Source organism: Lepidochelys kempii, chromosome 8 (genome assembly GCF_965140265.1).
Source record: "Lepidochelys kempii isolate rLepKem1 chromosome 8, rLepKem1.hap2, whole genome shotgun sequence".
NCBI classification, from domain to species: domain Eukaryota; kingdom Metazoa; phylum Chordata; order Testudines; family Cheloniidae; genus Lepidochelys; species Lepidochelys kempii.
Genome location: NC_133263.1, coordinates 29,051,129 through 29,064,396, shown reverse-complemented (window position 1 = coordinate 29,064,396; position 13,268 = coordinate 29,051,129). Strand labels below are relative to the sequence as shown.

The 13,268-nt window shown below is 40.0% G+C and overlaps 1 protein-coding gene across 10 annotated transcripts in view; it reads right to left on the bottom strand.

The window, feature by feature from the left end:
* The window catches only part of TENM2 (teneurin transmembrane protein 2), a 1,082,027-nt gene that overhangs the window by 74,181 nt on the left and 994,578 nt on the right, over positions 1-13,268 (bottom strand). For all 10 annotated transcript variants that reach the window (XM_073355925.1, XM_073355927.1, XM_073355928.1 and 7 more), the window contains one exon: positions 1,393-1,539. In XM_073355925.1, coding sequence (XP_073212026.1) covers positions 1,393-1,539 — 147 coding nt within the window. The remainder of the gene's footprint in view (positions 1-1,392; positions 1,540-13,268) is intronic.

Genomic DNA, 13,268 nt, shown 5'->3' with positions numbered 1-13,268 from the left:
TAAGCGATTTTGAAAATCTTTCCCCAGCACTGAGCACTTGGAAATCTGACCCTGAGCTCTTCAGAAGAACTGGACCTAAGGGATTATAAATGCTGTTCAGTGTTTGGCTAACATTACTGAACTGAAACCCCCTTTTTTGGATTTGTGGGTTTAAAGCAATTTCTGTAAGCCTTAAATATTATATAAGAATAGGACACTCATCTTTTAAAGGCAATTTCATTGCTGAAGCAATCATCCAAAGAATAAAGAGTCTTCCTGAAGTTTTGGGAAATACCACAACCAAAACATTCTCTGCAGCTACTGCTCCAGAAGAAATACTTCATCAGTACACAACAGATGTGCTCTTTAAAATAAATGAGGTCCAACCAAAAGTAATAGACTGAAGAAAAGAAGCTACATGAAATATTTGGTTTTGATGAATGTCAGAAGAAAAGGAGAGAGCTGAAAAGCTTCTATGGCTGGCAATCAAAAGAAATATAGGGAACAATATGAGAAAGTTACTTCAGGAAAAACAAGACAGTTTCCAAGGATCCTTGTTTATTTAGCCTATCTGCTGCACCACAAATCTCAGCATTTTACAGATGGTAGAGGTCTTTTCTTCCTTTCCCATGAATGACTCAATGTATTTGTCAGGAGACTAGACATCCACATTGTACAGCTTTTAGGAACTTTTCTGCTCTAAGTTCTATAAGATTTACATTGAAAGTTTCTACAATGAAAGTTTCCAGAAAACAAGATGTACTGCAGCCCTCTTTGAAAACCATGTTGGACCAAATCCTGAAGTCCATAATCATAATTTACTTAATGTTAGTTTGCCTGGGTAAGGACAGAGTGAAAACTGAATAAAGACCTCCGGATGTAAATACAGATAGGTTTGTTCAGTCCTTTACAGCTCTGCATGTTGGTAGCAAAATATGACACAGTGAGCTAAGACTTCTTATGTGGTTTTTGCATATGAGGAATGACCTTGGCTTCTGGCACAAAGGTGAATAAATGTTGCTGAATATCCTGCTAAATTAGCTATTACACGTCTGCACATATGCACAGTAAGTGATTTTACAATTCACCAGGTGGCATGAGCTTGCATATCTGAGGGCAGGATCGAGGTCTAAGATTCTAGGCCATATTCATCACTGATGCAAACTCCACTGGCTGCAATGGGGTTTATACCAAGGTGGAATCTGGTCCTCTGTCTTCAAAAGGAGGCCTTTCAGGTCACACCATGTTTCCTCAAGGACACAGCTTTCTCCATCTCATTTGTTTCAAAGGAAATGTAACAACAGTATTGACAATAGTATGAGAGAGGGCCTTTCTGTAGTAAAGTGACTCATGACGAAAGTGCATATAACCCTCTGTTCTTTAGGGATTGGGAACTGGAAGACTTTTGCTCACCTCCCTCATTATCCTTGTTATCAGCACAGGAGGTTTCCATGGCAACATTGCATCCAGGCCCTCTCCAGCCGGTCTGGCAGACACACTGCCAGCTGTTCTGACCGAGCGTGCATCTCCCATTGCCATTGCACAAATCAGGGCAGCCATCTGGTTGAAGAAATGAAGAAGATAAGTACTAGAAATACTAATTTACATTAAGATTCTACGCTCTAGGCAGGTAAACAATACCACTGTGCATACAAAAAGCAGCTTCAGCTAGTGGGATAAATAAAAACCCTCACTGTTGCTGAGTGGGGAGGGGCAAGGTAGAGAAAATTCATATTTAGCTCACACCTTCATAAAAAGTGTGCATTCAAGTGTCACATTCAAGTGATATGTAACTGGATCCCCAAAACTTTAAGAACTTGGGTTAATTTTTAATTGTTATAGACATAATTGACAGTCTGCTGACACAGGATCAAATTCTCATTTTATGCCCATTTTTATATAAAATAACTCCTCCATCCATATATATCTACATAGGAGAATTGTTTTAAAACAAAGATGGCAGCATGCCCTGTGTCTTTTCTATAGTGTATTATAAAATCCTCCAGAACTTCTTCTAACATAAAGTTGGAATATAAAGAACCTCCAGCAAAACTATTTCAAAAAAACCTCTCTCTTTAGAAGTCAGGTTTAAATGCCCACCTTTAAAAGACTTAACTATTTATTACAAAGCCTATTCATGTCAGGATTTAGCATGTTATATTTTCCAGAGAGACACCTTAGCAGGGATATCCCATAAATAATATATAGTGTGACTGTCTTCAGCTGTGCTCTTATTTATTGTTAGTAGAGCTGAATTGGGAATGAAATATTCTACCTGGTAGGCTGCCTGTGTTTATCAACCAAATGTTCATGGATAATGGATACCTTAACTTGTCAATCTACTTCCCATAGGTGAAACTGTCACAGTAGGTGGAACTGTACCTGGCCTGAATACCTATTGAAAATAAACAGACAGAATTTCCATTGACGGGAATGAAACGTGGTGGGAACGGAGAGGAAGGAAGAAGGGGGGAAGCCTTCACGGCTTGATACACACGTGGTGGCAATAGTTCTTCACTACACTATTTACTCCACATCTGAGCCATTCCAGTAACTCCTCATTTGAGAAGGCTGAAGAGTCAGGCAACAAACCTCTCTCACACGTTGCAAACCGACTGGGGGTGGGTGGCATAAACAGGAGAGAGAGGACAGAATTGCCACAACAAGAGGTAGAAAAAATGATCTGATCTACAGTGGAAACAGGATCATTGTGCTTTAAACCCTCTCACTGAGGTTTGAAATCCAATCTCCTAATCTTGCTGTCTACATAATTGTCATAGAACATGGAGTAATTGCTCCTGGTATTGAATCTTATTGCTGCAGGAATCAGGCAGCACGTTTCCCCCTATATACAGCTTTGCAGACCAGGCTATGTACATCATGGGGCTCTCTCACCTTCCTCTGGAGGATCACATACTGGCTATTACTGGAAGGAGGACTTGAAGGACCAGTGGTTTGATCTGGCAGAGCAAATCATGCTTCTATGTTAATTTTAATTCTCCAATAGCCCAAATAATCCGAGGATAAACTGATCTCAGAAGAACCTTTCAAACTCATCCACAGGATGCATCAGGGAAGGTTTCCTTATCCTGGATAGCAGTGGGCTAGTAGATTGTTTCTTGTGGCAAACTGTATTCTCAGTCTGGGGCCAGCCTTGACGTCTGGCCTGCAGCAGTACTCTTGGATCTTCCTGGGAGAATATGCGTGGAACAGCATATGTTAGGTCTCTCTGTATTTGCCACACTGACCCAGAGCTGTGACTGTTAATAAATGGATTATTCCACTCCCATGTCCAATTGGTACAAGGGCACAGTGAAATTGACTAACTATCCTAGCAAAGCATGGCTGTTCCTTATATTAGAAAACAGTGAGGGATTTACTTGGCACCATTCATCTTTAGATCTGCATATTTTTGTATGTTTCTTTTACATTTTTATTTCATTTGAACAGAGAGCTTGTGAAAGATCCTGGCTTGAGAGCTCTGGACACTAAAGTCCTGTGTTTATCCACAGACCAGATCCATTACAGGTAGTAGCAGTCAAAGTTTCTACACACTGTCCCGCCACTGTGCTTGAACCCTGATCCCTTCAAGCAGTTAAATGGGAGTTCAGTCACCATGCCCACTCAGTGCTTGGCCTCTCTGCTGAGATTGCCAATAAGAATGTAAACTATGGTGTGTTTTGTGATGTGGCTATCTGTTTTTGTGGATAGGGCTAAGACCATTAAACTCATTCTATGTAGACAAGCTATCAGCAGATACTAAGAAGCCCCTTGAGTTTTCTTCCAATGCTGCTATTGTGTATTTAAACTACACAATGCCCCCTTCACTTGAAAGAAAGGTTATTTTTGCATTACAGATCTTAGCAGCAATATATGAAATATTTTGAAGGTATTTTATTTTATCTTTGGCTTGTCATGTTGTTTGAGTGACTAAAATGATAATGCATCAACGGAGGCATCATGCTGTAAGACAAATGATTTGTTTTAAATGTAAAATGAACATTAATTGTGAATACCTACTCAGGGTTTGCTTTTTGTGGGGGAACCGGAGAGAGAGATAAACACATCAGAGTAGCAGGTTTGCTCCACAACATATGAGCAAGATGAAAACATGAACAGTAGGGAGCCAGCATAATCTCTGAAAAGTTTTAGGTGCAGCTGGGAATTAATGGACATGACTTTGCTTTCAGCTTGAAGAGTGAAGGAAGCAGCACTAGTGCAGGCATGATGTTGCTAGGAAACACTTTGCCACCACTGTAGAGTTCATTCAATTTGTGGCCTTCCAAAGAGAGACTTTGTGTTCCAGTAACGTAAAAAACAGCTTACATTTAAAAAAAGCAAAAAAGCAAAAAAGCTAGCACATAATTAGGTCACAATGAGATCTAATTATTTTTGGCAATGATTTTTTTCTTTAAAAAGCTGTTAAAATGATGAATGTATTTAGCTATGGAAAATGGCTTATGTTGAAGTGAATAAGCAGGTAGTGGCTACTTTAGATTTTTACAAAAATGTACAAAAAGGCACTTAAAAATTATCTCCAAATAAATACTTACATGACAGGAGAGCCATTATGGTCTGTTAGGCAAAAAGTGGTTCTAAGAGCCTGTTTACACAATAGACCAAAACATCTCCATTTTGAGCTACAGAGTAAATAATCAGCTTTCTAAAAAAAGGTCTAAAAAGGTTTCAACTATATTTGTACAACAAACTTTTACGTAGGTCTAAAATACCTGTTTTTAAAAACTTCCTAACTGTGCATTTGCATAATGATTGAAGCCGATACTGCCAGTCTATTACTCAGGGCATGTCTAGGCTGCGATCAGAGGTGTGACTGCAGCACTTGTAGACATACCTCAGCTAGCTTTGATCTAGCTATCTCAAATGACAATAGCAGTGAAGCCATGGCAGCACCGGCTAGCCACTCAAGTATATAGTCAAGGTCCTAGATGGGGTTGAAAGGCCAGTGCTGCTATTGTTATTTGAGCTAGCTGGATCAAAGCAAGGGGTCACAATGCAGATTGCAGTGCAGACATACCCTCAATATTTGTACATGGCTAGCAGGACTTGAAGCTTTTTGTCAAGCCACCTTGAAGAATGATAATCAAGCCCCGCCAAATGAAGTAATGTTAAGACTCGGATACAAAGCAAGATCCCAATCTTGCAAATATTCACTACAGGTCACAGTACTTTCTTCAGTGTGAGTGCTCGTGGAAGTAAGCACTGCTCCCAGCACTAAGTGATTGGGCACTAAAAGCTTGCACAGAATCTGCTACTCTCACTCACACTGAATAATGTATGACTCCTTGGGTAGTACTAATGAAATTAGTGAGGCTATTGAAGGATTAAAATTCCTCTCAACGAGAGTAAGAATATCAGAATCTAGCCCTGAGAACTAATTCACTGCTGCATGGGGACTGCGGAGCTATAGTCCTGAGAAAGGGCCTGTCATCGTTGAGAAGACAGGTAGAGATATTCCTAGTGAGCAGAATATTCCTTATCTTTTCTATAATGTTTAATGGAAAATGTCAAAAAGTAAGCTAAAAAACTCAGGATATAGTGACTGTTTAAAGTGTCAGATTGACAGCTCTGGAATCTAACGGCCTATTTATCCACAGAATGGGCAACAAAAATGCAAGTTTCTCACTTCTCCAGCAGCGTATCTCAACGTAACTTGGAGAGACTGCCTCTGGATGTGAGAAAGGAGCTCAGTCTTATGCCCTTTCAGTCCACAGCTTGCCTATAGGAATGTTACAAGGGGGGAAGGGGTAAGTGTGTGCACACAGGGAGAATTGCCTTAAGATGTTATTTAAGAGCGTTTTGGGGGAAGGGGGGTTTCACAGTTAATAATATCAAGAAAAGTTTCACCATTCTTGACAAAATAACGGATCAATGCTGTGACAGGAACAGGATGAGAGTGAGAGCGGATTTTGAGATTAAAATCAAGCACATCTTGGAACATACTGAAACATCCCTCCTCTTCACTACAGACAGACACACTTACACACATGTGTAAGTGGAAGGAGAACACTGGGAGAGGGAGGTAAAGAAAAAGAGAAAGCAAAACCAGAATGTCTCTGCTTGATTTTAGAGTCTGACGCAAAAACTGTGTGTTCCGCAAGGCTGAGAGTCTGTGATGCTTTATAAATTACTCAATGAAAAAAAATTCCGTATAATCTTATCACTTCAGAATTGTGAGACTGTAGCAGGGTAGACACCTGCTCCTGCCCTGAGGAGCTTAGAACAGCCCAGGAGAGGGTTGTGGCTGGGGCAAGCAGACCAGCCTGAATAGGGAAGTAGGCTCAGCTGGGGCTACGCGCCAATTAGGGCTTAGCTGGCCTTATAAGTAGGCAGTGAGCTAGGAGCTGACTCTCACTCTCTCTTTCCTTTGGAGAGGGAGGGATCTGGCTGCAGGGAGCAGAGAGTACCTAGACTGGTGCAGGGCTGGGGAAAGGCCAAGGGAGCTGGGGAACTCCAACCAGGAAAATCCCAGGCTGCGGTTTAGTAGAAGGCCAGGCAGGTACGGGGCTTGCAAAGGGCGCAGCCCACAGGTAGGCTGAGGCAGCAGGTCCAAACCCCTCCTTGCCAGTGATGAGTGGCTTTTACACTGCAGTCTGCCCCCGATACAAGGGCTAGTTGGTGACTGGCAGTAGCCTTACAGTGAGACAAGGTGGGGACAGTGGGTGCAGGGTCCCCTGAGGGGGGGAACCCTGAGAGATAGTGGGTGTACTGCCAGGGGGCGGGCAGCCATCCAAGAGACAAGGGGCACCGGGTACGGGAAGGATGCGGGGCCAGCGGTAAGGCGGATCACTGACCTGCAGAGGTTTCAGAGTAACAGCCGTGTTAGTCTGTATTCACAAAAAGAAAAGGAGTACTTGTGGCACCTTAGAGACTAACCAATTTATTTGAGCATAAGCTTTCGTGAGTACTTGTGGCACCTTAGAGACTAACCAATTTATTTGAGCATAAGCTTTCGTCACGAAAGCTTATGCTCAAATAAATTGGTTAGTCTCTAAGGTGCCACAAGTACTCCTTTTCTTTTTGTGACCTGCAGAGGGCTCTCCGGAACCTAGTGAGCTAATTCCCAACGAAGACCAGCAGAAGGCGCTGCAGGGGTGAGTCCACTTTCTTTACAGAGGCTAATCCTTAATGTCTGGTGTCACTTTCTTTCTATCTTAGGGTTTTCCATGGCAACCACCACCAAAGTCTCTAAAGCGCTTCCCAAGTAAATTAGATGGGCACAGCAAATTCCTTGGAGGACTTCACTGAGTCCTCTGCTCTTCATTGGTCGGACAAGGATTAGATATACTTAGCTTGCTCATAGTCAACAAGGCCATTTCTTGGCAAGATACTTTTTTACTACATCTACATTGGCAAGCAGTATCAGATCATTGAATCCTATGGGAATCATCAGGTACATCTTGAGAACAATCTTGTAACTCTTAACTGCACCAATCAGTAATTTAATAAATACTTTACGAATATATCATTGTCCAGGGACTTTATATTCTCTAGATACCCATACTGCTTGGTAATGAATTAGAATTGCTTCAGTCACACTTCCTAGGCCAGTTTCAACACAAACATGACCATAGCACTTCAAACAAGAGAAACCTGGCTGATATGCACTATCTATGGAATTAGGATCAAAACATGACCAGCTAATTACTTAAGACAAATACTAAACAACATATAGAAGCTTTTCTATCAAAGTAATTGATTATGAGCTCCTTGTAGCAGGAACTGATCTTCCTTGCCTTTCTGAAAAGCGCACAGCACAAAGTAGAGGCTACTACAGAAATATAAATAATACATACAACAATGAAAAATTAAGAACACCACCACCACTAATAATACAAAGACTAAGAACACCACCACCACTAATAATACACAGAACTTTAACATTTGCAATTAACTCTATTTCCTATACGCTGTTATGATTAAACATTTATACTGGAATAGTACCTTGGCACCAATCAGGTCAGGGCCTCACTGTGGTAGGTGCTATAGAAAATGAGAATTCCAGCCCTAAAGAGCTTGTAATCCAAAAGAAAAGAGATACTTAGAATGTAAGCTCTTTGTTATATGTTTGTACAGCACCTTCAGCTATGGGGCCCTGGTCCATAACTGGGGCTACTAGGAACTACTGCGATACAAATAATATACAATTATCATTATTTAATAAATATTGGATGAGACAAAAGTAGATGGGGATCTATAATAATTAATTAGAATATTATAAATGTCATAATTTACATTTCCTGTATTCACAGTCAATGAAATTCATCTCTGTGTGGAGGGCCAGTGCAAAATCTATGCAGCACTTAAGCTTATTTTGAAGACAAATATAGGACTTAAATAATGCAGTGACCCTGCAGACAGGTGAAATTCATCCAGATTGCATTGCAGAATTATAATAAACAGTGAACAAAGCCATCCCTGTTATTTATGTGCTTATTTTCAAGTTATAAAGACAGTGAAAACCACATTGGGGATAAATCATCATCAATGATTCACTGCACATTTCAACTAAGCAGCGATGGTGCTCAGTAAATTTATTTGCTGTATATAGGCACTCTAGGGAAAACTTCAACCCAGTTTTAGATGAATGTCTGCCCAAAACAACTCCTCCCCCTGTCATCTGAGTGATATTAAAGAATACCATGTATGCGCACATTTGTACGCACAAATAAATTAAGTTATCCTTGGCATGAACTAGTTTTAAACTTAGTGAAACTGAAAATAGTTTGTCACACTCTGGATAGAAGATCAAAGTCCAAATTCATGCTGACTGCTTCACTTGGATTTTCTATCTGAACCTTGATTCCATCTATAATCAGTAGCACTCCCTGTTTTGATAGGGCCAGACACCTTGGAAGGGAAAGGAGGGAGAGTGGAGCATACAGGGAAAATCAAAGTCTGAAAAACTCTTCCCAAATGGGCAAGACTCATCTGTTTGCTCTTTTTCCAAATTTCTAAAAGTTTACAATAATAAGCACATTTTATTTTTTTAAACAGAGAAAAAGGGGAAAGACGACATGTAGAAAGAAATAGTGAAGGACAAACAGGGCAATCTTTCTGTCTACCTATCCAGGCACTTACATGGGCCTCATCACCATAATATTGGAGTGGCTCACAATGATCTATGGATTTGATCTTCACAGAACCCCTATTAGATAAAGCAGTATTATACGTATCTTACAGATGGAGAATTGAGGCCCAAGTGCACAAAGGGTGTCTGTGGATGGAGCTGGGAATTGAACGTAGATCTTCCGAGTCCCAGTCCCAGTCCAGTGCCCAGTCTACTAGACAATCAAACCATGGCTTTCTCCTCTATCTCCTCCACATGACATGGGATTGGTTGGAGACAGAAGGGATTCCCCTGGCCTTTCCCCACTTAGTGACCCCACCACGATGGTAAAGCATTTATTTGGTCCATAAAATCACTTCAACATGGGAGAAACTAATCAGGTCATCTCGCCCCTGATTGAAAGCCCTCTGTAGTCAATGGGAGTCTATCCAGTGACTTCATGACCATTGGATCAGCCACCCAATCATTCCCCTTGCGCTGTACAGTCCAGTTTTAAATCACTCATGTGACGGAGTTTACCCCACTTCCAAGATGAAAGTATCTTTATTGCATTTAAATTGGCAGTCTAATGGAGCTATGATATTGGGTGCAAATTCTTGTATTTAAACACAGCTACAACTAATGTGAAGAAGGAAAATAAAAACAAAAAAAAAACCCAACTACCACCTAATTTGACGAACTTCTACCTCTACCTGTTCCTCTAAAAATTGTGTTTAAAATCTCAACCAAAGTACAGCTGAAATAAACAGAATGGGTAATATGCAAAAGGAATACAGGGTATGGCAATGCCTAAGGAATGTATAGAAATGCCACAAAGGTAATCAAGGCAATAGTCTGTTTCATTTGGCTTTTGGATGATAATCAGATTGTTTCTGTATTTTGTGCTGTTTCCTTCAATGAGCTACTCCATTGCCGTCTAGCAAATAATGAATGAGGTGCCTAGGAGTATGGAAATCAGAGCATGACTTTGATTTCTTATCTGTTATTTTTAACCATCCAATTCCTACATCCACAGGGCATAGTTAAAGCCACAGGAGAGGCGTAAAAATACAAATGACAGATAGTAGAGATGTAGGCACTGACCAGTTATTTACTGCATGGTTAGTGTTTGATCTTTTAACTAATCTGAAATCAGTTTATAACAATAAATAACAAAATGCTTTTTTAACAATACAAATATTGAAAAGCTAATGAAGTCACTAAACAGTTCTCCCATACATTGTACAAATAAAGAAATAGCTAAACTAAGCATAAACAAACATTTTGCTAATGAGTGAGGATGTGAAAAATGAAATTGACTCAAAAATTAAACTGATTAGTTGACTTTCATTGCACAAGCTGAAGAGATGCAAAGGGCAAGCAAGAAGCATCAACAACCTTGAATACTTAACATAAAAATGGCCATATTGGGTCAGACTGATGGTCCATCTAGCTCAGTATCCTGTCTCTGACAGTGCCCAAAGCCAGATGATTCTGGCAGTTGGAGATTTAGGGACACCCAGAGCATGGGGTGGTGTCCATGACTATCTTGGGTGATAGCCATTGAGGGACCTATCCTCCATGAACATATCTAATTCTTTTTTGAACTCAGTTATACTTTTGACCTTCACAACAACCCATGGTACAGGTTTACTGTGCGTTGTGGGAAGAAGTATTTCCTGTTTGTTTGTTTGTTTGTTTGTTTTAAAACTGCTATTAATTTCATTGGGTGACCCACTAGTTCTTGTGTTAATGAACTTTCTCCAGACCATTTATCCATATTCACTTTCTTCAGATCATTCATGATTTTATAGACCCCTATCATATCCCCCTTTTAGTCTGCTCTTTTCTAAGCTGAACAAGTTTCTGTCTTTTGAATCTCTCCTTGTATGGAACTTGTTCCGTACCCTTAATCACTTTTCTTGCCCTTCTCTGCATCTTTTCCAATTCTAATATATCTTTTTTGAGATGGGGTGACCAGAACTGCATGCAGCATTTAAGGTGTGGGTGTACCAAGGATTTATATACTGGCATTATGAGATTTCCTGTTTTACTTTCTATTCCTAATTGTTCCTTTTGGTTAACTTAATTGATTCCGCTGCACAGTACGTGGATGTTTTTAGAGAACTATTCACAATGACAACAAGATCTCTTTCTTGAGTGGTAACAGTTAATTTAGATCCCATGATTTTGTATGTATAGATGGGATTTTTTCCAATGTGCATTGCTTTGCATTTACCAACATTAAATTTCATCTACCATTTTGTGGCTGAGTTACCTAATTTACTGAGATCCCTTTGTAACTCTTCACAGTCAGCTTTCGACTTAACTATATTGAGGAATTTTGTATCAGCTGCAAATTTTGCCACCTCACTTTTCAGATAATTTATGAATATGTTGAATAGCACAGGTCCCAGTACAGAACCTTGGGCATCCTGCTATTTACCTCTCTCCATTGTGAAAACTGACCATTTATTCCTATCCTTTGTTGCATATCTTTTAACCAGTTACTGATACATGAGAGGACTTTCCCTCTTGTCCTATGACTGATCAATTTGCCAAAGACCGTTTGGAGAGGGTCCTCGTCAAAGGATTTCTGAAAGTACAAGTATACGATATTGACTAGATCACCCTCGTCCACATGTTTGTGAACTACCTCAAAGACCTCTAATAGATCAGTAAGGTATGATTTTCCCTTACAGAAGCCATGTTGACTCTTCCCCCAATACATATTATGTTTATCCATGTGTCTGCTAATTTTGTTCTTTACTATAGTTTTAAGCAATTTTCCTGGTACTGAAGTTAGACTTACTTGCCAGGATCGCCTTTGGAGCCTTTTTAAAAAATTGGCCTTACATTAGCTAACCCCCAACCATCTGATACAGTGGCTGATTTAAGCGATAAGTTACATACACCAGTTCTGCAGTTTTATATTTAAGTTCAGAACCCTTGGTAAATACCATCTGGTCCTAGTGACTTGTTACTGGTTAATTTCTCAATTTGTCTCAAAACCTTGTCTATTGACACCTCAATCTGGGACAGTTCCTCAGATTTGTCACCTAAAAAGAATGTGACAAGTGTGGGGATCTCTCTCATATCTTCTGCAGTGAAGACCAATGCAAAGAATTAATTTAGCTTCTCCACAATAGTCTTATCTTCCTTAAGTGCTCCTTTAGCACCTCAATCATACAGTGGCCCCACTGTTTGGCAGACTTCCTGCCTCTGATGTACTTACATTTTTTTTTTGATGTAAGTTTTTGTATCCTTAGCTAATTGTTCTTCAAATTATTTTTTTTGGCCTTTCTTATTATGCTTTTACACTTGACTTTCCAGAGTTTATGCTCCTTTCTATTATCTTCACTAGGATTTCCAATTTTTAAAGGATGCCCTTTTGCCTTTGACCACCTCTTTTACTCTGCTGTTTAGCCTTGGTGGCATTTTTTTGGTCCTCTTACTGGTTGAGCCTCTATTATATGGCATTTTAAAACAGTTACTGATTCCTCTCCACTCTTACTCATAGTGCAAACAATTATGATAAGTTAATTTCCCTAAATTGCCTGTGGATGTACAGTATGACAGAGTTCTCTTCCAATTGCTATCTCCTCCTCTATGTAACTATCTAATCTCTCTCTCTGCTTGCTTATGATATCTAGGCACCAAAATAAAAAATACAAAAATGGAAGAGGAAAAGATGCGAAGTTGTTTACTGGGGATTTATTTAAATCCTCTGGCAGGGTGTCAATTGTTGATATACAAAAAAGCAAATCTCCATAGCAGTTGCCTGTTGGAATACTTTTAAGTTGTTCTTAACTTACCTTTCTGGAGTGGAGGAGTACAAGAAGGGAAAAGGAAAAATGAAAGACGGAGCGATCACATTACAGCATAGATCACATAAATTAGAAATGGAAAAAATCTAGTAGATCACAGAGTCCATTTCCCTGCCAATGGGGATTTCTCCCAACAATATATTCTCAAGTGTTTTACTCAATCTGGTTTTAAATTATTCAAACAGTAGGGCTTCTGTTATTCCCTATGGGAAGATTCTCCTCATAGTCCCTAGCCTAGCTGGAGCACCACTGCATTCTGGCAATCAGTGGCTGTTAGAATGGCTCTTTGGGGCTTTCTGACATATGGGCACAGATTGGGACAGCACAGAGGCTGCTCTAAGTTGTGTTGGAGGTGGTGCTGGTTTTAGGGTCAAGGTTGGCAAAATGCAGCATCG